The sequence below is a fragment of the Hakea prostrata genome, chromosome 1 (genome assembly GCF_041222555.1).
Source record: "Hakea prostrata isolate BN-2017 chromosome 1, UWA_Hpros_2, whole genome shotgun sequence".
NCBI lineage: Eukaryota > Viridiplantae > Streptophyta > Magnoliopsida > Proteales > Proteaceae > Hakea > Hakea prostrata.
In genome coordinates this window covers 21,675,378-21,698,500 of record NC_142600.1, presented here as the reverse complement: position 1 = coordinate 21,698,500, position 23,123 = coordinate 21,675,378, and the positions used below count along the sequence as shown (strand labels likewise).

General features: G+C 36.2%; 1 protein-coding gene across 4 annotated transcripts; it reads left to right on the top strand.

Annotated features, from left to right (window-relative positions):
- The first annotated feature begins 923 nt into the window (after nucleotides 1-923).
- Nucleotides 924-22,037, top strand: LOC149028250 (casein kinase 1-like protein 11). Of its 4 annotated transcripts, none has more exons than XM_089169665.1 (14): nucleotides 924-1,848; nucleotides 2,008-2,048; nucleotides 2,970-3,039; nucleotides 3,258-3,406; nucleotides 3,556-3,651; nucleotides 13,605-13,675; nucleotides 17,487-17,548; nucleotides 17,953-18,016; nucleotides 18,146-18,230; nucleotides 18,382-18,508; nucleotides 18,692-18,768; nucleotides 18,847-18,907; nucleotides 20,562-20,677; nucleotides 21,465-22,037. In XM_089169665.1, exons 1-14 carry the CDS (start codon nucleotides 1,773-1,775, stop codon nucleotides 21,741-21,743), a joined length of 1,374 nt encoding a protein of 457 aa, XP_089025791.1. In that variant the 5' UTR covers nucleotides 924-1,772; the 3' UTR covers nucleotides 21,744-22,037. The 4 variants fall into 4 exon arrangements, with proteins under 4 accessions (XP_089025791.1, XP_089025775.1, XP_089025796.1 ...); XM_089169649.1 differs by having other exon boundaries at nucleotides 18,844-18,907; XM_089169670.1 differs by having other exon boundaries at nucleotides 925-1,848; nucleotides 18,695-18,768.
- Nucleotides 22,038-23,123: the final 1,086 nt, after the last annotated feature.

Below are 23,123 nucleotides of genomic sequence, written 5' to 3'. Positions count from 1 at the left end.
TCCCTCTTTTATAGAATCCACAAGAGTGTATCTTTTTTATATATTTTTTTCGTCTTTTATATAATAATTTGATTTTTGTCTTCTTTTATAGTTATGGTTTTTGTCTTTTTTTCAATAGTAACTCATTCAATGTGATTAGATGCATTCTTTCTCCTTCTCTTATATATATATATATATATATATATATATATATATATATATATTTCTTTAGTTTTATAATAGCCACTAAAGAAGAAAGAAAGCATAAATAAAAATTTGGATGAAGATAAGGAAAAGAAAAAAATAAAAAAACACAGTTAATCACATATAATGAATTTTTATAATGAAAGATTAGAAAAAGAAAAAAATTACTTTAATTGACCAATGAGACAATAATAGAGGATAATTTGGTCATTTTACAATATTAGAGAATGAGAAGTAAAAATTTACTCTTTGAAAGAGTTAGAAATGAAACTTTTATGATAGTACTAGAGAGGAAAAAATATCACTAAGCGAATAAGAAGTTTTTTTTTTGTTTTTTAATCAAAAATGAAATTCTTGAGAGGATAGTAAAAATAAGAGAATAAGAGGTTTTTTTTTTGCTTTTTAATCAAAAATGAAATTCTTGAGAGGATAGTAAAAATAAATAGAAGAATAATTATTAGGAGGAGATAAAAAAAATTATTTATCTAACATAAATGGAGAAAAAAAGAAAAGTTAAAAGTCAGCATAGAAAAGAGGAAAGACATGAGCTAGACTTTTCTTCGACAACAGAGAGAAAGTGCATGCACGTTACTACGTTGGTTGTAGGCGGCATAGAGAAAGGGAGTTAGAGAAGGAATCGCTTCACCCCTCATTTTTTTCTCATATTAATAATAATAATAATGTTTTTTTTAAATAAGGAGAGAGAAAAAAATAAAAGCATAGAAAATCTTCCACCAGCATTGCATTGCCTTTTTTCTTTTTAAAACATTCTATTTTTTCTCCTCATCTTTCGCGTTCATTTTTTCAATACTCACTTCGTCCTGTCTGAAAATTTTCTTCTTGTCAGTTATCCTTGTCGACGTTGTCCAAATAATTTGACGTGTTCTTGTCTCGTCATCTCCAGATCTCACCTTATAAGCTTCGGAATTCTTATTCATTGCCCATAGAATTCGGGGTGTTTTGACAGTTTTCGGATTGTAAGTTTCTTCGCTTTTATTCAAAATTTAGTTCAAGAAGATAGGCCCCTTTTTTTGGATTGGGGTGTCTATCTCCTAGTGATATCTCAAGCATTGTGGGAATTAGGGTCCCGATCCACGGACATCAGGTGGAGTTTTTAGGGTTTCTTCTTTCCTCCGGTGAATGCATTTTCTTGTTGTTGGATACTTTAATCAGCGTTTGCTTGATCGAGGAAGAGCTTTGGGGTAAAGGTTGATAGGGAGGTTCGATTGTTTGGTTGGTTGAGAAGTTCCTTTTTTCGGGAATTCTGTTTCCATCAATTTGTTGTATGTCAATAGGAGATAGACAAGGCTCTTTCTATCGTTTTTCCTTCTTTTTTTATTTTTTGGGTCTTCTCTGCTCTGTTTTCTCGACGATTTATGGCGTTCTGGGTTGATAAATCCGGGAGGTCATATTGGGACTTCAGGACATGGTGGATTTGTTGAATGGAGAAATGAAATAGCTTGCGGTTTTAGGCTCTACATAATTTTTCTGAAGGGTAAATTGGTTGGATTCTGAAGAAGCTTAATCTAAGCTAAGATATTGTAATTCTTGAGAAATTAAGAGTGAGGTCTGTATAGCTGAATTTAATCATGGAGCATGTCATTGGTGGGAAGTTTAAGCTCGGGCGTAAGATCGGGAGTGGATCTTTTGGCGAGCTTTACCTAGGTATGGATGGATTATTTTCTGAGCGTATTAATGTGTTCCTTTCAGTACCCTTCTATTCTGCATTCCGTATTTTCTTCTGTTATTATACAGGAACAGCAATATGTTCATCTGTATTTTATTTTTTCCCCTGATTATTTTTGGCGATTTAACTTGATCTAGGGGTTAACATACAAAGTGGAGAGGAAGTGGCCGTCAAGCTGGTGAGTCGGTATTCTTATTTTTGGGTGAAATTCTCGTATTCCCTGTGATTCAGAGGTTATTATTGAACTAATCTGCTTGGCTTCAACCTTAGGTCGTTAATTTAAATTGTATACTGACGGGAGCCTGTAATATGTCTTTCTCTGTTTGTTTGTGGCTGGTCTTATTATATGGCGTATACTCTGGATATGTTCCATGGAATTGAGCTTCTTTTAACCCCAGAAGCATCCCTATATCCAACCTAAGATTTGAGGGAGCCTTTTTACTAAACAAAAATGCTGATTTGTCTGGGTTAATGTGTAGACTTGAAACTTGCTCATATTCCTGAAAAACATTGGTGATTGAACTGGCATTTTGATGTGAGACAGGAGAGAATAACATGCAATCATTAGCAAAGAAGAGGTGATTAATTTATGGGCCATGAAAAGATATCCTAATACCAGGCAGTTTGGAATCCCTCTATCAGCCCTGAGTCTTTGGGTAAGGGTCTCTTGGCACATGATAAAAATGTAGGGACTAAGAGCACAACCCTGTCTGATTCCTCTCGGGGGGAAATAATGGTATACTACGGGAAAGGGACCCATTAATTAGTCTTTGGGTAGATGATGATAATAGTGCTACCTTAGGTGTTTCGAGATTTCATGTAAGGTCAATGAAAACCTGCCTGAAATTAGCTGTAACTCTGAAACTTAGTCACCTCTTTTCTCCCCCCATCCCCACTGTTTTCCTTAAACGCAAGGATTATAATAAATATAGCATGTCCATGGTTTGCTTTCATCTTTCGATCTCTAATTTCCCCCTTCCCTTACCATACCATGTTTTTATATTAATTATTTTAGATTAGATGTGTGAAATAAGTTTTGCTTTTATATTAATTATTTTAACATCTGTGCTAAACGTTTTTCCTACCATTGCAAATTTAGGAGCCTGTGAAGACCAAGCACCCTCAGCTTCATTATGAATCCAAATTGTATATGCTTCTTCAAGGGGGAAGTAAGTTGCCTTTTCTTCTTTTCTGTGTTGAAGTTTGCTTAGTTTTTCCATTAACAATGACAGATTTACTTATTCAACAATAAAATCAGAACTACGTTGACATGATACGACTGATAATGACTTGTTCTATAGGATAAACTATTTAAAGGACATGATTTATCATATTATGCATCATATCATGTTTTCCTCATATTTATTTATTTACTTCTTGGTTGAAGCTGGGATTCCTCACCTGAAGTGGTTTGGAGTTGAGGGTGAGTACAATGTCATGGTTATTGACCTTCTTGGGCCAAGCCTAGAAGACTTATTCAACTATTGCAGTCGGAAGTTCACATTGAAAACGGTGTTGATGCTTGCTGATCAAATGGTAAGTTTTTGTGATCTGTTACATTGTTCGGAGAAAGTTGACATGTACGTGGAAAAGCTGTTATCATGCTTGATTATTCTCAAAGTAAACTAAAGTCAGCTATTGGAGCTGGCATTGGTAATGTGTTCTCTTGCCATTTCTTTGTGCAGATTAACAGGGTTGAGTATATGCACTCAAAGGGTTTCCTTCACAGGGATATAAAGCCTGACAACTTTTTAATGGGTTTAGGGCGCAGAGCAAATCAGGTATTGCTTACAGTTACTACTCTATGTAGTAAATCAGATATTGGGATCATTACCTAATTTTACTTAGCAAATAAGACTGTTGATAAACAATGTAATTTAGCCAGATTCAATGAGATCCAGAAAGTTCGAAGAGTCTAGAGTTACCAAGGCATCCAGGTTCCTTGGGTGCCTAGCTGGTGCTTTACCACTTTGTTGGTGTCTCCTTGCCACCTTGATAACTGAATCAGTCTTTCTGTTAGCACTAGAACAATGGAAACAACAGACTTGAACTCATGGATTTGTGTTTATGCATGTGTCCAGTGCTATGGGATTTTCATGCATTTTATTTCATTTGTCTGTGGCTGCTCATGAATGTGGAAAGAATTGTAATAACTATTAACTAGAGCTCTACTTATGTTCTCTTCTTTTAATGAGCTTCCTCTTTACTGTTTAGGAATTAGTAAGTCTTCTGCTTAGTCACCTTCCCATGTTTGTGGGAAGTCAAATAAGCTGAAGCATGTTCAGGTAGTATCCCTGTAGTAGGCAAGCATGTAGGATGAACCACTCAAATAACAGTGGGGAGTTGTTCATTTTTATGTTTTCATATTTTGATTAGTTCAGGATTAAGAGTCTTCCCTGAGTTATTTTCCATAACACTGGGAATTCTACTGCTTAGTATTATGATGTAATTTTTTCTACCCCACAGAACTTGCAGTTGCCATGGAGGAAATGGTTAGCTGGAATACCACCTGGAAGTATCTAGTGTCATTGTCAAGTCGAATATGCTACTGTTGCTTTCTAAATGAAGCTGTGACCTCAAAAGGTGTTTTATTTCACTCAGCATGTGGTCCAAACCTTGAATCTCGTTGTATGAATTGCTGTAGACTAGGTGAGGCATGAACAACGTCAACATTTTCCAAGTGTAAGGGATATGGTCCATGTGGGAGCATGGACACTCAGAATTGGTGCCCAAGTTCTAGTAAATTGATGGCCTTTCCATATTTGCATAGGATAATGTTGGTGATAACTTTTATGGATATAGCAAGACTTTGGATAGTCCATTTGTGCTGAATGAGGATGTTGAGGCAGATGAGTGGTCAAACTAGGGGAAAAAAATCCGGAATGAATAAATCAAAGCTAATTTAGGAACAACAGATACAATCCTAGATTTGGACTAATAATCTCCGAAGCGAAGTTTGATCAAAAGTTGTTAGTTAGCGTTAACTGATGGAGATAACATAGTAATAAATTGTTGTAACAGAATTTGCGCTTCAGAGAAATACAAAACTCAATTAAATTAAAAATAAATTTAATTACAAAAGAAATAAAGAGATAGATCAAATCGAATCTTCTTAAGATGATTAGTTCTTGCCTATGGTGCTTAGCAAATTGATGAATTTCGCCTCCTAGGATACAACTCTTTGAACCAACTTGAGTAGCACTCCAATGAATTGGACTCAATTGAAATTGATAGAATTCACCACTTAGAAACTAAAAGAAGATTATTATTCTCTAGACTTTAAACTAAAGAAAACTAAAAAAGTGTAAATTTTAAAGAGAAGAGAAGTGCCAAAAAGTGGAAAATCTCCATTTTTCATGAGTCTTACATCCTATTTATAAAGCAAACTGCACGGGCACCCCAAAATGGAGGCTTTAAAGCACTGACACCCCACTTTATCTTTGGAAAAGCAAAGGCACCCCAAAGCTGGATTTTTATTGGACGCATTATTCCAATCTGTCTATGAAGATCATTAAACCACTGTTTATGTATTTTTAATTCCAAAAATATCCATTTTAATTGTGCATTATTACCTAAATACCCTTATCAAAATCTTAGGGTAAAAATCAGCAACATGCCTTCATTGGGATACCCTTCACAGCGGGATAGAAACCCATTGAGAGCACCATGATTATGAGATGGTTCCTCCAGTAAGTGATCCTCCCATCTTCAACCTCTGCCGAAGGGTTTCGATGGTGGTGGCTTTGCCAGATCCTTCTTTGCAATTTCTGCAATCTCATCGTACCTCCTCAACCCAGGAAGTGCATCACCTCTCTCAATCCCCTGAATGATCTGAACGTATTCTGGGTTTTCGCCATTATACTTATAAGACCCATTCGTAAGAAGCTTACATTGATTCAGGCTTCAAAATCTTGTAGATCCCAGCAAGAAGTCCTCTAATTTGGGGGCATGGCAGGTTGCTTCAATTGAATAAACCCCATTGAAGTTGTTGTCAGGGAAAGGTATCTCCAAAAATTCCCACAAACGACCTCACCAGAGCGACTCAAGACTGGCTTTTTTGTACTCTAAAAGCATCTCCATTTTTATACTCTACCCTACACTTCATTTCAATTAGAAACACTGATGAAATTCATCCCAAAAAACAAACTAGGTGAAGTCCATCAACCTTTTGTTCTCTCTCTGCAATTTAAGAGGTCCAAACTACAAGCGCCATTATTGATAAATGTTCTTTTGACTACTACATTGGGTTTTCCTATTGAAAAATCAGAGTTGTATTTTGATTTCATCAACATTTCTGGAGTTCTAGTTCTAATCTGGTAGAAGCTAATCAAGCGGTTTTTATTCCAATTCCAGCGAGCTTGCATCTAAAAATTCTGGACTGTGGAATGGAAAATGAGACCTGGATTGTGCTTCTTTTTGTTTCTCCTCCTTCGAAATGACTTGTCTGAGAAGGAGAAGAAGAAGAGGAAGAGAGAGTTTCAGAGGTTTGACATGGTGCTAGTTGTCAATAAGATTCAACACAAGAAAAAAGAACTAGATGAAGTCTTTTCACTCCCTTATACATAAGGGGTATAATGGTCTTTATGATTGTACAACTAACCATTTCATCGGAATATAACCTTTGTATTTTTCAAAGATAAAGTGGGGTGTTAGTGTTTTAAGGCCTCTATTTTAGGGTGTCAATGCAATTTGCTCTATTTATAAAGGATGAAAAGACATATATAAACCAATATGTGTATTTGAAGCAACATGCCTAGTTGAAACAATATGCCCATTGAATGAAGAGGCACTTGAATCAATGTTACCTTTAAATCAACGTGATTATTTCAATCAAATACCCATTAAACTCAAGAGGAGTAGAGGACATATTGAACCAATTTGACTGTTTGATTCAAAATTATTCTTAAATTTTTAAATAAAAACATTAATGATGACAATCCCCCACATTTAAAAAAAATGACTCGAAGAAACCTAGTGTGTTGATTGAAGGATAATGCATCAAGATAGGTAGCTTTCGCTTTGAACCTTCATTAGTGAAAACCTACTAGACTCAATTGACTAGTCGATGGACTATGCCTTGAATCGCCAGTTGTTTATGTAAGCCTAAACAATAGATTTCACATAGAGCTCTTCCAATTTTATACTTGTTCTTGGTTGTGTTCATTCTTTTGGCCCTAACTTCTCACATGTGTGCTTTAGAGAATTTTGCCTTTAAAAATTTTCAGAGTCAGCCTGCTCTTCACGCATATAGGTGCATTCTTTTCAAAAGTATCCTACAATACTTCACTTAATATTCCAAATTATTTGGTCATTGAGCTATAGGAATCATTAAACACATAACGTACCCTAAACCATAGTAGGTAGTACTGGTGCATTGTGAGAACGGAAAACAGTCTTAAAATAGAGTTTCCAAAATTTGCGTTGTCTTATTGAACCTAGTCCATGGGATCTCCAATCGCTAGGTTAGGTTTCCACATTGGAATCTCTTTATTTAGGTTAAAGGTTTTTAACCCCAAAGGTTTTTAACTCCATTCCCCCTGATGCACAGTTTACTTGCTCTCTTGACAAGCCTTTTGTCAGCAAATTCACAATACTTTTCTTTGACTTTACAAAATCTATGGAAATTCTATCATCTAAGAGCAACTGTCTCACAGTATTATGTCTACGATGAATATGTTTAGATTTACTAGTATACATCACATTTTGTGCCCTTGTAATTGCCGCTTGATTATCAAAATGTATGCAAATTGCAGGCACTGATTTTTTGCCAAAACAGAATATCCTTTAGAAAATGCCAATGCCACTTTGCTTCTTCACCAGCTTTGTCTAAAGTGCTGAAAATAGAATATCCTCTAGATTGAGACACATTTCTTGGTTTTAAACCCAATGGATATGGATCCTAAACGGATCGACCCATTCACCATATCCAACCAGCTAAATGGATTAACCCATTTAACTATTCATATCGTATAGCGGGTTTGAGACAGAAATGATTCATCTTTTCTTCTGATTTCTTTATTCTCAAAATCACTAGCCTCACCCATGTCTTTGTATTAAACGTAGACATTAGAAAAGTCTTAGCTGATTTCACATATCAAGACTAATCTCCATTATAAACAAATCATTCATATATAGGATAATAAGAATACCCTATTATAATGAAATTTGGTATGGACATACCTATCGGTATCGTTAACATGAATCCCATTTGATAACTAAACACTATTTAACTTTTTCATGCCATTGTTAAGGCTTATTTTAGTCCATACAAAGACTGGACCAATAAGCCTTAACATCACCATTAAAGGAAATACATGCTCAAATATAAAATCTAAATTCAACAGGAGAATTTAAGCAACAAATCACCATTATGTTTTAAAAACTAAAATCTATAAGCAATGTTATTTTGAGCATAGCTACTTATGGTCATGGGAATTTACGTGGAGATCCCCCGTAATTCCTCATATATAAATAATGTTTACATACCAAGAATTCAACAAAAATTCATCCTTCTTAACAACTAATGTGTCCAAGAAACTCTAGCCCTCACTATGATGTCTAGTAGATGAATGGATGAGGATACCGTTCCAGCAATGAAATTAAGGAGGCATGCTTGCAAATTCATTAAGCATTTCAACAAATGCTAATGTTCACTCATTTGCAAGCTTTCTATGTTCACTCGCATAATCATCTATTCTAAGATTGTTGAGACTAGCATTATCTGCAATTAGTAGCTTATCATATAGAAGATTATAAGAATATCAAGAACAAGGCCCACAAGATTTAGTGACATATGTCTTGTATTTTATGAAATACTAGTCCCGGGTCCTACATTTCTACCAAAATCCGCACCATCAACTATCTTCTCATCACCACTAATAATGTCCTCAACGACATTTTGAATATCGGGAGAATTGTTAAACATTCCTGCTATCTACATCTAAAGTGCAAACACAATAATTAATCATCTTAAGATTGTTGTACAATAACAAAAATTTGCACTTAAGAGAAATACAAATCTTAATTACATTAAAATTGTTTGGTGCTACTATTTTCAATTATGAATTTTTGTTAAATTCTTGATATGTAGATATTATTTATGTATGAGGAATTGTGGGGGTTCTTCATTAAATTCCCATGACCATAAGTTGTTATACTCAATATAATGTTGCCTATAGATTTTTAGTTTTTAAAATATGATGGTGATTTGTTGCTCATACTCTTGTGAACTTAAAGATGTTATATTCTTTGAGCATGTATTTCCTTTGATAACGAATAAAACTTTAACTAGTACATATATTAGTAATGATATCAGTTCTTCACAAAAGAGAAAGGGAGACCCTCAAGATCTAGTGAAGAGGAACTAATTGATAAAAATCACTTAAGAAGAAATGTTTATCAAACAAACGGAAAGTTGCATTGTTCAAAGGTAAGAACATAAAGCTTTTAAATTGGTCTGGTCTTTGTATGGACTAAAACAAGCCCTAAATAATGGCATAAAAAATTTATGTTGTGTTATCAAATGTGTTTCATATTAACAATACCAATAGGTATGTTTATACCAAGTTTCATCATAATAAGGGAATTCTTATTATTCTATATGTGAATGATGTGCTTATAATGGGGATTAGTTTTGATATGTGAAATTAGCTAAGGCTTTTCCAATGTTTAAGTTTGACACTAAAGATATGGGTGAGGCTGATTTGATTTTGAGGATAAAGATAGTCAAAAGAGAAGATGAAATACTTTTGTACATAGTTAAATGGGTTGAGCTTATTGGATATGGTGAATAGGTTGTGATCCATTTAAGATCCATATCCATTGGGTTTCAACCCAAGAAAGGTGTCTCTTTCTAGATGATATTCTATTTTTATCGCTTTAGACAAAGCCGGTGAAGAAGCAAAGTGGCTTCGGCATTTTCTAGAGGATATTCAGTTTTGGGAAAAAAAACTAGTGCTTTGCAATGTGCATACATGTGATAATCAAGCAACAATTGCAAGGGCACAAAATATGATGTATAACGGTAAATCTAGACAAATTCGTCATGGACATAATACCGTGAGACAGTTGCTCTCAAATGGTATAATTTCCATAGACTTTGCAAGTCAAAGAAAAATATTGTGGATCCGCTGACAAAAAGCTTGCTAAGAGAGCAAGTAAACTGTGTATCAAGGGGAATGGGGTTAAAAGCCTTAACTTCTATAAAGAGATTTTAGGGTGGAAACCTAACCTAGCGATTGGAGATCCCATGGACTCGGTTCAATAAGACAATGCAAATTTTGGAAACTCTAGTTTGCGAACTATTTTCCATTCTTAAGATGCACCAATGCTACCTACTATGGTTTAGGGCAGGTTATGCATTTAATGATTCCTATAGCTCAATGACCATATAGTTTGGATATTAAGTGAAGTATTGTAGAATACTTTTGATAGGATCACACCCATATGCGTGAAGAGCTGGCCGACTCTATGGAGATTTTTAAAGGCAAAGTTCTCTAAAGCACGCATGAATCCTAAGAAGTTTAGGGCCGAAGGAATGAACACAACTGAGAAAAAGTATAGAATTGGAAGAGCTCTATGTGAGATTATTGTTTAGGTTTATATAAACAACTAACAATTTAAGGCATAGTCCGTCGACTAGTTGAGTGAGTCCAATAGGCTTTCACTAAGGAGGATCAAAGCGAAAGCTACCTATCTTGATGCATTGTCCTTCTATCAGCACATTGGGTTTCTTCAAGTCATTTTTTTTAAAGTTTGGGGGATTGTTAGTATTAACGTTTTTATTTAAAAAATAATAATACAAGTTTTTTACATGAGCCCCCTTCGTTTCCTCTGGAAACACTCCGCACCTCCCCCCAATCAAAGTCTTACTAAGCCCCCCCCCCCCCCAATACTTCACACCATCAGTTTCCTTTGAACCATAAACATGATTTTACCTTTTTACCCACACTTAATAAATTCATATATTAAATAATATTTTTAATATTTATTTAAAAATACTAAATAATATTTTAAATATCACCATTTACCCTTAGATTAAATGACCTAATTTGTTCTACAACAAAAATGTCCAAATTTTCCTTTAATAAAAAAAATGCATGATCATTTTATCACTCTATGGGTAATACGGTCATGTTAACAGTTTTTTAATTTGACTTCAAACAGTTAATTGTTTACCTTTGTTAACAGTGTGAAAGGGGGCTTTCTAAAGTTTTGATTTTGGAGGGGATGCGCCATGTTTCCGATGAAAATGGAGGGGGCTTATGTAAAAAATTCTAATAATTATAATTTTGGATCAAATAGTCACATTGGTTCAATATGCCTTTTGAGTTTAATGGGTATATTGATTGGAATAGGCATGTTGATTTAAAGGTTACATTGATTCAAGTGCATTTTCATTTAATGGACATATTGTGTCACTTAGGCATGTTGTTTCAAATGGACATATTGGTTCATATATGTCTTTTCATCCTTTATAAATAGGATAGGATGAAAGACTTATGAGAAGTGGGGATTTTTCCACTATTTGGCACTTCTCTTCTCTTTAAAATTTACCCTTTTTAGTTTTCTTTAGTTTAAAGTTTAGAGATTAATAATCTTATTTTAGATTTTGAGTGTGGTGAATTCTATCAAGTTCAATTGAGTCCAATTTGTTGGAGTGCTACTCAAATTGGTTCGAAGAGTTGTATCTTGGGAGGCGAAGTTCATCAGTTTGCTAAGCACCATAGGCAAGAACTAATCGTCTTAAGGAGATTCGGTTTGATCCGTACCTCTCTTCATTTCTTTTGTAATTGAGTTATTTATTTCATTAGTGTAAATTCTGTTACAACAATTTATTATTATTATTGTACGACAGGTTCTGTTCGCCGTACCAAAAGCGGTCCTGAACGGTGAAGAAATTACTGAGTGCCTCTCTTCACTTTCTTTGAGATTTTATTGCTTTTGAGTGGGTCATTATTTGGGGTTTCTGAATCCCAGATCACACAGTATATTTTTACTGCCCTGTAACTCTGGGCCATTTGTTTGATGTGCCCTTTTCAGCTCTCCTGTTAGTAGTGTTTTGGTGTCAATAAAAAAAAGTAGCGGATATTGATGAGTTGTCATTGATTTTGCTGCCTTCCCATTTTTACTTTTATTGTCTACTGCGAATGCACATATATTTTTTTTGTACTCTTTTTTATCATGTTTGTCTTTTTTCTTCCTCGCTTGGTACTGTATATTTCTGGTTTTTTCCCTCTACTCTCTCTTTTTGAGGAATTCATTACATTTTAAATAAATATTCTGTTGATTTTTTTAATAAATAATTATATGTTTTATTTAAATTTGTATTGAATTTTTATTTCCCCCCTTTAATATGAACAACTTAAACTTAATTTTTGGTGGTGAGAAATTAGTGTTAAGCAGAATTTTTCTTTGGTAAAATAGCTAAGTAGCATTTAATTTTATTGGGAAATAAGATACCCATGTGAGCCGTGAGGTAACTAATTCGAGAGATGGATTAACATAGAGATTCAATGAGGAGATATTTAAATGGCATGGATAATGATATAGAATTTAGAATTCGAAAAATAGAATGTTCGACTGAATACCAGTCTGTAACTCCCACATCTTTGTGATGCTTTCACAAGGGAAAAAGTGTCTTTGTGAGGTGCGTGTTATTACTTTTAATGTTTCCCACCCCCTCTATTTGTTTGAGCCTAATAGAGCATGTGCATTTCTTTTCATTCCAAAGAATTCCCCCCCCCCCCCCCCACAATGCACGCAATCCATACATACACAGCATAGGTCCATAAAGAATTTTTCTGGGTTGGTACTTATGAGTCATCACACCTCTAAGAAATCGAGTGAAGAGATCTAGTAAGTGATACCCAGAATCAATTATTACCCCCCAAGCTAACTTCAGTGCAAATAATAATAAAAATAGAAGAATAACGACTTCTAGGCATGATCTAAACAAATCAAACTGCATATACATAAGGAATTTCTGTAAGCTCCTATTGTCAAACTAAGGTGAAGAGCTGATAGAAGAATAAATGGACAACCCTAAAAATTAGTAGTTTGCTGAGTGAAATTAAGGACATCTAGTCAGTAAGACTTCTTGGGTTCAGATAAAGCTGGTATGCTGATCAAAGAAGGGGGAGGGTATGGGGCTAAGTCCTAGATGGCTATATTAACTCTTAAGATAATATCCTAGTTGATCCCTAGTCCTAACTACCTGCCTGCCCTTTGGAAGAATTTCTAGAACAACAAAATAACATCAGCTTAGCTTACCTTTTTCGAAGGATTTCTAAGACAACTTAATGACACTAGTAAGTCTAATTAATTAAACTCTATCAACTCAAAGATAGGTTGGCTAAGAAAGTTATTGGGGTTTTCGTACTCATGTATCCATGTTTTAGGTCCACAAAGTTGGCCGATTACAAGGGAAACCCAACCATTGAAGGCCAAATCTGTACACCTTACAACCTAGGTTATTTTTAAAGGAAAAGAGGGTCTTCTTTGGTGCTTGATCTGCATCATAAAAATTAGTTGTTTTTTCTTTAAAATAACATGAGAGAATGAGGGATAGTGGGGGCTCCTTTTTTTCTTTTCTTTTTCCTCTCTCTCTCTCTCTTTCTTTCTTTCTTTACAATGTGTGCAATTTTCTCTATAATCTTTGTCCTTTTTATGGGTTCAGTTTGCTTGATACATGTTTTCTTCAGTATCTATCTTCCTGATCTACTCTTGTCCACAGGTATATATAATTGATTATGGCCTTGCCAAAAAGTATCGGGATCTTCAAACTCACAAGCACATACCATACAGGTATATTTTAGCTGTATTTTGAATTAAGATCACTGGTTTATGCTTTTTTGTGTTGTTGTATGTGTTTCGCTTTTGTGATCCAGGTGATTGTAGATTACATATTATCTGTAGGCTTGAATATAACTGTTTCATGCGTCTTCTACTGCAGGCCATGTTTCTAATTCTTTCCTTTTACTTTCGGTTCTGTGTACGGCTGATGCTATCTAAACTAACCTTTTATCTGCACTTAATGCTAACTTTTAATCTTAATTTATAATAATTTTTGAGGTGCTTTACTCTCTCATTGGCACATTCATACATCCTTTGGTTCTTTCCTGTTGACAGATTGTATTAATAATGAAGAGAGATTTTCAATGGATTACGGAAGTAGTTGAATTTTAAAAAATTTAAGATGGAATAATCAAGAATGCTAGTAGGATAGAAAATAGAGTTCTTTTTTTTTTCATTTTGCCCGCTTAAGTTGGGCCCAAACTCTAGGTTGTCCACTTAAGTGGCCAATATTACATGTTGCCCAATCTGATGAACTTGGAATATTACAAAAAACCCAATGTTAGTTTTCTGTTAACTTTGAATTTGAAATTACCATTTTGTCCATGGGGTGAAAGAAAATATAAGTTTTTTATTTTACAAAAACCTCACTTAGTTTTCTAAAATTTACAAAAAAACCTAGCTTGGTTCACTGATTCACTTGATGATGCTGCTGACGAGGGAGATTGAGCTAACCTGCAGTAGGCAGTTAGGGGTTTCAAGAGTTTCTTCGGTAATCACGGAATCGACATCGTTCTCTTCGGGTTTTTCTAATCTCTGAGTTTATGATGGTTGCGGCCTTGACCACAACACAACGCTGATTTTGCCTCATTGAAGAAGGAGAGAGTTTCAAATCCAATTGTTCTGCTGTGATCATGAACCCTAGATGATGAACCACAGGAGAAACTAGCTCCCACCGTGTTCATCAACGATGCCATAGTGTTCTTAGGAACCAAATTTGAGAGTTGAGAGAAAGACTGGAAATTGGGGGTTTAGGCTCAACCCTAAATCAAGTGCAGTGAATTATAACGCAACAATTTGAGATTCCACTGATTTCTTCGAAGCGCGGGCAAGGATTGCGATTCAAAAGGGCTGGGAAACACAACCCAAAACCTAAAATTGGTGCAAAGAACACGACAAAACTACTTGTACAAAACCTGGATGTGGCTTCTATCTACTCGAGTACTCTAGTTGGGTATTGGGATAAACAAAAATTTTTTCTTTTGGTAAAGGAGCATCTCTGTTTAATCCTATGATAAACAAAAAAATTTCCATGTATGTTGTATGTTTTGACAATTCCCCGCCGTCTCTTTATCGGTTGTATGTTGTAATCTTCTTGCAGTTTTCAGTTAGATTTTTCCAGCTAATATTTTCGGCCAGGGATGGTGGTGGGTACTTTCCGGCAGGGGGTAAAGTTGAGGTAGAAGATGGGTGAGGGAGAAATCCCCTCCCTTCACCCACTAAAAGGTGGGTGAGGGGGCATTATTGTCATTTACTGTGCTGGGGGTATTTTGGTCCATTAACATTCAAAATTTGAAAACTTAACACTCAAATGGTGAAAAATTAATATTGGGGTTTTTGTAATATTCCAAGTTCACCAGATTGGGCAACATGTAATATTGGCAGCTTAAGTGGGCAACCTAGAGTTTGGGTTCAACTTAAGTGGGCAAAATGAAAAAAACCCTAGAAAATATAGTCGGTAGATGGTATTAACACATTCTTCTTCTAATAAATCAGATTTAATATGTAAAAATTAGAGCCTTCTAGCACCACCCAGTTTTTTCAGTCACTGTTAATATTAAAACTGATCCTTAGAATTAGATGAGATTTGTGCCATTAGTAAAGTAGACTATGAGTGAAGCTGAAAATACCTAGTTTATGTTTGCCTTCCCCCCCCCCCCCCGGCAAAAAAAAAAAAAAGGAAAAACAGACTTCAATGATTAAATAAGAACTAACCATAACTACAGCAGCTTATAAATGAAACATGAAACTACAAAATTGTCTGGAATTCAAACAGAATAACCAAACATGTAGTCCCTTCAAACCTAGCATACCCTAATACAATAGTAAGCCAATTAACCTAAATAGCTTAATTTGACCCCAGCATTTATTTCATATGATTCACCATAATGTGTTAGTGCTAGCTTGCTCATCATGGTTTGCACTGGTCACCTAGTGAAGAAGACAATTATATAGTGTCTTAAGCCTGTTGAGTTGAAATGTGGAAGTTGGAGGCTTTAAATTGGAATTGGACATGCTGTGCTGGAGTTGGAAGGTCAATGTGGCATCCTGACTTCTGATGCAAGTTATAATGCTGTCCTGTATGATCTTGATCTCATTATCTTGTCCCTATTTTCCAACCATGAAGGCTTCGGCAATATTTTCATGCAGATCAGGACCTATTTGGACTTATTGTACGACAAATAAGCAATTGGGTTGTAATGTTATATAGGTTTGATGCCGCTGTTCCATATTTTACTTGCTAATGTAGGCCTAAAACATGAGCACCGAGGTGTTACATGGATTTAGTTCTTATTATTTACTTCTTTTTTTGCTTTGTTTGATTTACCTTGGTTTAAGTTGGTCAAGATTCATTAGCTTTATTTTTTGGTCCAGCTTTTGCTAAGATCAGAAAAGTCTCTAACTTAATTAGCATGCAATAGGACCAAGTTACAGTCTCCACACATGAGATGGCTGCATTATGTTTTAGTCAGTTTCTGATTCCCAGCTGGTTGACCTTGATAATACTTATTGGATCATCATCCCCATCGAAGTCAATATTTGTGGATATCGATAACATGGTGCTCATGGACAATTTTCTCATCGCTAGGAGAGTTGATGTAGAAACACAACCTTGGACTGACCAAAACTCAATTGGGTTTCCAGACCGAGATGAATGAATATTAGGAATTTTTTTTGTTGGTAAGTAATATATTATTATGTCAATTTTAGAAAGTGAGATATGTTTGCAAGAGCTAGAGTTAGAGCTAGAATCTTTGTCTCCACGTTAAAGTTGGTTTTTTAGTTTACTAGGTTTTCTTTGTTAATTGAATTTTATTCTTTTAAAAGCTTGTATTAGGAATTTAGAATGCAACTTCAGATTGCAAAATTATGAATTTATGTATGTGACAGCCTGTGTGGCTGGTTTGTGAGTATGAGCACTCTCTACCCTCTCTCTCCTCTTGCAACTTCCCTCTTCCTCTTGTATTCTTCTAGTTCTACTTTGTCTCAGCCTACCAAAGCAAGCCTATTGCTAGGTGCTGCATTTCGTCAGCTAAGTGTTCTATGTGCACACACAAAGGATAGGGTAGAACAAGGCAGTTGTTACTTATTTTAGAAGGAAAAGCAATGCCTAGTTGCCCACCTCAGAATCAATGTGATGTCAATAAGGCACTCAGCTTTCATGACTTAGTAGTGCGACCAAATGCCCGTCCCTGAAAACTGCCCAGACCCGAGGTGATGCCTTTACTTCTATTGCTGAGACATTGATTGTGGTTTTGAAATGGAGAATAGTATTTAATGAATGTTAGTTTCTGTATGGTGATGGCCAACTTAATGTTCGATAGTTATGCATAAATCATTAATACCCAATTCTGAAGTTTTCGGGCTTTCTTGTGGCCTATCCATTCTGTAGCTCTGGTTTTTCTGCTTAAGGGAGAACTTAATAATTAGAATATGGATGTCAATTTATCTTGGATTCATTATTTTCTGAATTTTGTTTTTCCTTTTGTTCATTTCCATCTTGTAAATTAATTATCTTGAGACACATTATGCTCACTTGCAGGGAAAATAAAAATCTCACTGGAACTGCTCGCTATGCTAGTGTTAACACTCATCTTGGAGTTGGTAAGTAAAGTGTCATGTCAGTTTTTCTGTTAAACTCTGTTATATTTATAGGGAATTTTTTTATGTCTTTAGCTCTATTTACTCTTATTCCCCTGTCAAAATTATCACATCCCCCCCCCCCCCCAAAAAAAAAAAAAAAAAGAGAAAAAAGTGAACTATTACCTCTCTTTCTCCCTTGATATTTGAAAATGGCCAAATTACTCTTTATTTTGAGCTCTATTAATTGATTAAAGTGATTTCTTCTCCTTTCATAAAGAAAAGGTATACTAAAAGGCCTTGGTCGCATTGCCGCCTTGGTAACCTTTATATATGGCATGTGTAAACTAAAGCTAAGAATCTTTCCTGCCCCAAAAATAGTAAATATACCTTTGTGCCAGCTTATAATGAAGCTAATCTACTTGCAGAACAGAGCAGGAGAGATGACTTGGAGTCCCTTGGTTATGTGCTTATGTATTTCCTAAGGGGAAGGTTAGTATATATCCTCACCACCCTCCACCCATTCTTTTCCTGGTTCACACTGAAATTTTCTGCCTGGGCCTTTAAAAGGGGAATCATTTCAAACATTCTTATTCTGTTTGTATGATTGTTGTCCACCAGCCTTCCCTGGCAGGGGTTGAAAGCTGGGACTAAAAAGCAGAAGTACGACAAGATAAGTGAGAAGAAGATGTTAACGCCTATGGAGGTATTCTCCCTTTCCGCTGACAGTAGGTTATGATATAGTGCAACTGCTGATTCCCTAGTTGCCAGGCAAGTCCTGTATGTATTTTACCTCCTATAAATCAAAATTACAGGCTAATTTTGAATTTGTTTGAAATGCGGATATTATGCGGCAGGTGCTTTGTAAATCATATCCTTCGGAGTTTATATCATATTTCCACTATTGCCGATCCTTGCGGTTTGAGGATAAACCAGATTATTCATATCTGAAGAGACTTTTCCGTGACCTGTTTATCCGAGAAGGTAGATCCAGAGTTATCTTTCTAAGCAAAAACTCATTTCTTGCTTTTGGTACATTGTGTTGGTACATTGTACTGTAAAATCTGTGACACATTTACAAAGGTTGAGTCACAGTAGGTCTTTTTGTTTCATCATTTTTTGACCACTATGACTATGGTTGGGTAGTTTTTGACACTTTCATAACAGCAGGCTATCAATTTGATTATGTTTTCGACTGGACTATACTGAAGTACCCTCAGATTGGTGCCAATAATAGATTACGGGTGCGTGGTTTTAGAACTTCTGTGTCTTTCTCCTCAATTTAATGTTTCTAATATGATTCTTCTGTATGCTTTCAGCAGCCCAGTGGGAAAACAGGCCCTATTGCTGGACCATCTGCTGAAAGACCTGAAAGGGCTTCAGGTATGTGATCTTTCTTCCTTTTCCAGGTTGGGGTTCTGAGTACTAGTCCTTGAAACATACTTTAATTCTTTTCAAAAGGGTTCTGAAAATCTAACATAGCGTAAGCCCATTGTATTTGTTAGCAAGTCTGCAATCATTCAGTTGTGCTTCTTTGTTTAACATGGTTACAGTTCAGCATACCGCCAAAGCTTGGTATCTAAATGTTTCAGAAATGACTTAGTTTTAAATTTAGGAATTCAAAATGATTATGGCATCTGACGTTTTGTAGGAATAATGGTAGTAATTTAAATAATTGTACTGTTATACATTTTTTTTTTTAATGTATTATACTTACTATGAGAGATCCATTTAGCACTGCATCTGCATGCTTGTGTGTGGACTGTGGATATGTGTAAGAGATTAAATATCATCCAATGTTTCTGGATTGACATCCTGTGATTTTTAACCAAATTATTTGAGAAAAAAATAAATAAATTTATTTATGTGCAAAAAAAGAAGTAATTGCTTCTTTACTAAAGAAGCAATGCAATTGAATGAGACTGTAGATAAAAATATGATTAAAGAACTGGGGAAAGATTTCTCTTTTGCTAAAGTATAAAAAACTCACTCCATGTGGACTTTTTTGGCTGGGGAAGAATCAATGAGCGCTTGATTCCATACATGTGCCAAATTGCATATTTTGTTCTTGGAGGGAATGGGAGGACATAACTAAGAGAAATACAATAGCTTTTCCTACTTGCTACGACAAAACACTGATTACCTTGGAAGAAGTAATAGTTTTACGATCAGGCTTTTAGCAAATTCCTTGCCATCTTAAGGGAGGGGGAACTTACAATTCTATGTGAGATGATGGATTTTTGCATGGATAGGCATCACTTCCTCTTCCTCCTTTTTTTTTTTTTTTTTTTTTTGGGGGGGGGGGGGGGGGGGGTGTTTGTGAGAGGGTTGTCGTGGGAATGAGAGGACATCTCTCTAACCATCAAAGACTTACATGTATTTTAAAAATCAAGATGTCTTGAGAATGGTTGGTATAATCTTGTACAGGCTCCATCTGTAACTGATAACCAGGGAATACCCTGTGCAAGAGGCTTCTGTCACTGGGTGGGTCTAGGAAGCGTCATGGTGTTAGCCTTTCCATCCTTTATGAATAGGCTGTTCCTGGGTGAACCTGCAAGAACTAGGTTGCAGTGGAGCAACCTTACCATTGCAGATCTCATGTACAACTGAGCTGAAAATTTTGTTTGAGTCAATTATTGTATGTTAGTATTGCTAAGGAAATATTTTTTTTGCTTGGACTTTCGATACTCCAGTAGTTGAGTTCCGAAAATTTTGAGTCAGTTGTTGTATGTCAGTATCACCAAGGAGATTTTTTTTTTGCTTGGCTTTCTTGACTCTACTAATCTGAGTTCTGAGTCATTTTTTCATGCTTCATGTTATCACATTAGAAATGGGGTTGGCCTCCATTTATATTTTAGATGTCAATGCTATTGTCCAAACCAAACCCCCCCACCGCTAAAAAAAAAAAAAATCAAGGCTATTGTGAAACTCTTTCTTGATCATGCTTGAAATGTTCGCATTTTATAGTTTCTTCAAAAAAACGCATGAATTCATTAAATTTTTTTTATGACTGATATGTTGAACATGTTTCATCCAGTAGGACAAGACATTCGAGATAGATTCTCAGGTGCAGTTGAAGCATTTGCTAGAAGAAACAGTTCAGCTGCAGGACTACATGGCGAATCCTCCAAGCACAAGAATACTGAGAATGTTGTAAGTTTTCTCTGCCTTGGTTAGCAATACCTGCCCATTATGTCCCCTCTTACCTGAAGACCTGCTCTACAGAATTCATGGGCCGGCAGGCGGTGTGGGCTGTGCTCGTCGAAGTGCCTCAATTCTCCGCAGCCAGTACTTGACTCCTTTAATGATTTGCTGTTTTATCCATATGTTGTGTTAAGAGGAATAAATGCTCTTGCAATCAAGCATGTCAAGTAAATTTGTCTTAGGCCTTATTTTGGTCCCTAGGTAGCAATCATGGCATTGCTACTGAAATTGACGGTGGGTTTTATCGACTGACTTTTGGATTGGCTTGTACAGCCCAAGGATCAGCCATGTCTAATTTGGACCCGGCTCAATCATATAACTTATTTAAGTTTTGAGCTTTGACAGTTTATGACGACTGAAGTCATTGAACTGAAGCCTCTTGAGGTTGATCATAGACTAAAATTTCCTCCTCGAAGATTGCACCTGTGCTGAAAACTCCCGAAATTGATGACCCTGTGAGGACTCAAAGCATAAGCTTCCACATGGAAAGCTAGGTTGGGCTGCCTAGGAAATCCTTATAGTATATTTAGAGTTTAACCATATTATATTCTAATCGGGATTTTGCTTTTGTTCCTGCAACTGATATTTTTGAAAATTGTGGATTGAAGCTGTTGGAGATATAAATGATTGAGGTTTTTGTGCCATTTCTATGTCATACCCTATCTATTAAAGGTTCAACACCAAGAGTTCTAGTGCGACTTCGGGTGTTAATATTGCTTCTTTTTGATTCTGCCAGATACCAGATTCTGAAAGAGGCCACACTTCCTCTCGAAATGGGAGCACGTCAAAAAGGGGTGTTATGGGCAGTCGACCAAGCTCGTCTGTTGAGCCCATTGAAAATCGACCAAGCCGGCAGGTTTCAGGCAGTGGACGCCTTTCCGTTGCCCAGAGAACTAATCCCGGCTACGAGTCCAAGTCATCATCTGTTGCACGAACTGCAGCTGCAAGAGGTGCACGTGAGGACGCTTTCCGGAGCTTTGAGCTCCTCTCAATCGGTACGGACAAGAGGAAGTGAAAGGGATGAGTGAACTAAAAAGAGATAACTCACTGCTAAAGAGGAAACATCCAAGTTTCTGTTCGAGCTCAGGGCATCTTGTCTTTTTTTTTGTATATGCCGAAATTAGTTCTTGGGTTTTCTTCACAGCTGAAGCTGCTCGATGAAGTTCCTCTTTAAGAACAATTGTCTGTTACCTATGTTCCGGAGGGTCACGTCATAATATTATGTTGTACACTTGTACTTTTTTTTTTCTTTTTCTGTTTTCTTCCACTAGGATGATGTACTCTTATACGTGCATGCATAGAAGAAAATTTCTCAAAAAGTTACTGCCGTAGGAAATTGTTAATATATGTGAGACTTGGTGGTTGATTTGTGGTAAATACAATACCCTTTCTTTCGTCTGTATCGTAAGCATATTGAAACTAAAATTTTCCCTTTAAAACATGTCTTCTGGGGTTGGGGTGGGAAGGTTGGTTCTTACTTCTTACAACAAAACTAGGAGTCTAAAACCGTCTGCATCGACCCTCCAGATGGAAGATTGGAGATACAAAGCTCTCCTAGCCCAGGCATGAGTTTCTTTGTTTGTCAACGTGGAGAGAACAACAGCATCTCAGTTAAGAGTCCTCGGCTATCAATATGGCTGCCCCCTCTATATAATTGCAGAGGAATGTTGCAGAGAGGTCATTACAAATTACATTGTCAATGTAATGTAGAGATATTCAGTGACTCTTGGGATATTCAGCAAAGTTTGATTTCTAGAGCTTCCTTTCGGCGGGGTGACTAAATATTAGCGGGGAGACCTATGTCGAGTTTGTACAAGGATGACTAATCGTTCTATCTGTGTTTCCTGCCTGCGTCTACTACTAGACCTTCCCCAGCCTTCCTAGCCTAACAATCATTCCTGTATCATTTAACAAATGATTGCAACGGCCTAGGGAGTGCCTCAACATCAAGGTTAAGCTCACCAATCGATGGCATCATCAACGCCAACCAATCCGCACATCGATTGGTCTCGTGGACATTAAGGACCACCCTCCAATGCTGGAACCCTTCTAAGAGCACCTGAATCTCTTCCATTAGTTCAACAACGATCCAAGGAGCAGCAGCTTCTCCCAAAATGGCCTGCACAACATTCAAGAATCGCAACGAATTTCCACAGCCGAAAAGTTATGCTTCCTAACTTCTAAAATTCCACACCTGATTCCTCTCAATTCACATAATAGAACGTTGTTGTCAGCGACACCACCTGACCATACCTCAATCTTCCGATGGCACCATATCCTGCTCTATGACCCTCTGCCGAACCATAGTGTTCACAACCAGCCAACCCTCCTGAGGACGAACCCAATGGTGAATGGACAGTTCTTTATGGAAAAAGAAAACATCAATACCCCAACG

Bases quoted from the DNA above. Each gene is read 5' to 3' on its own strand.
- LOC149028250 (XM_089169649.1), top strand. From the start codon at position 1,773: ATGGAGCATGTCATTGGTGGGAAGTTTAAGCTCGGGCGTAAGATCGGG. The intron at 17,549-17,952 runs GTAAGTAAAGTG...ATCTACTTGCAG, and splicing joins TAACACTCATCTTGGAGTTG to AACAGAGCAGGAGAGATGAC. The intron at 18,017-18,145 runs GTTAGTATATAT...GTTGTCCACCAG, and splicing joins ATGTATTTCCTAAGGGGAAG to CCTTCCCTGGCAGGGGTTGA.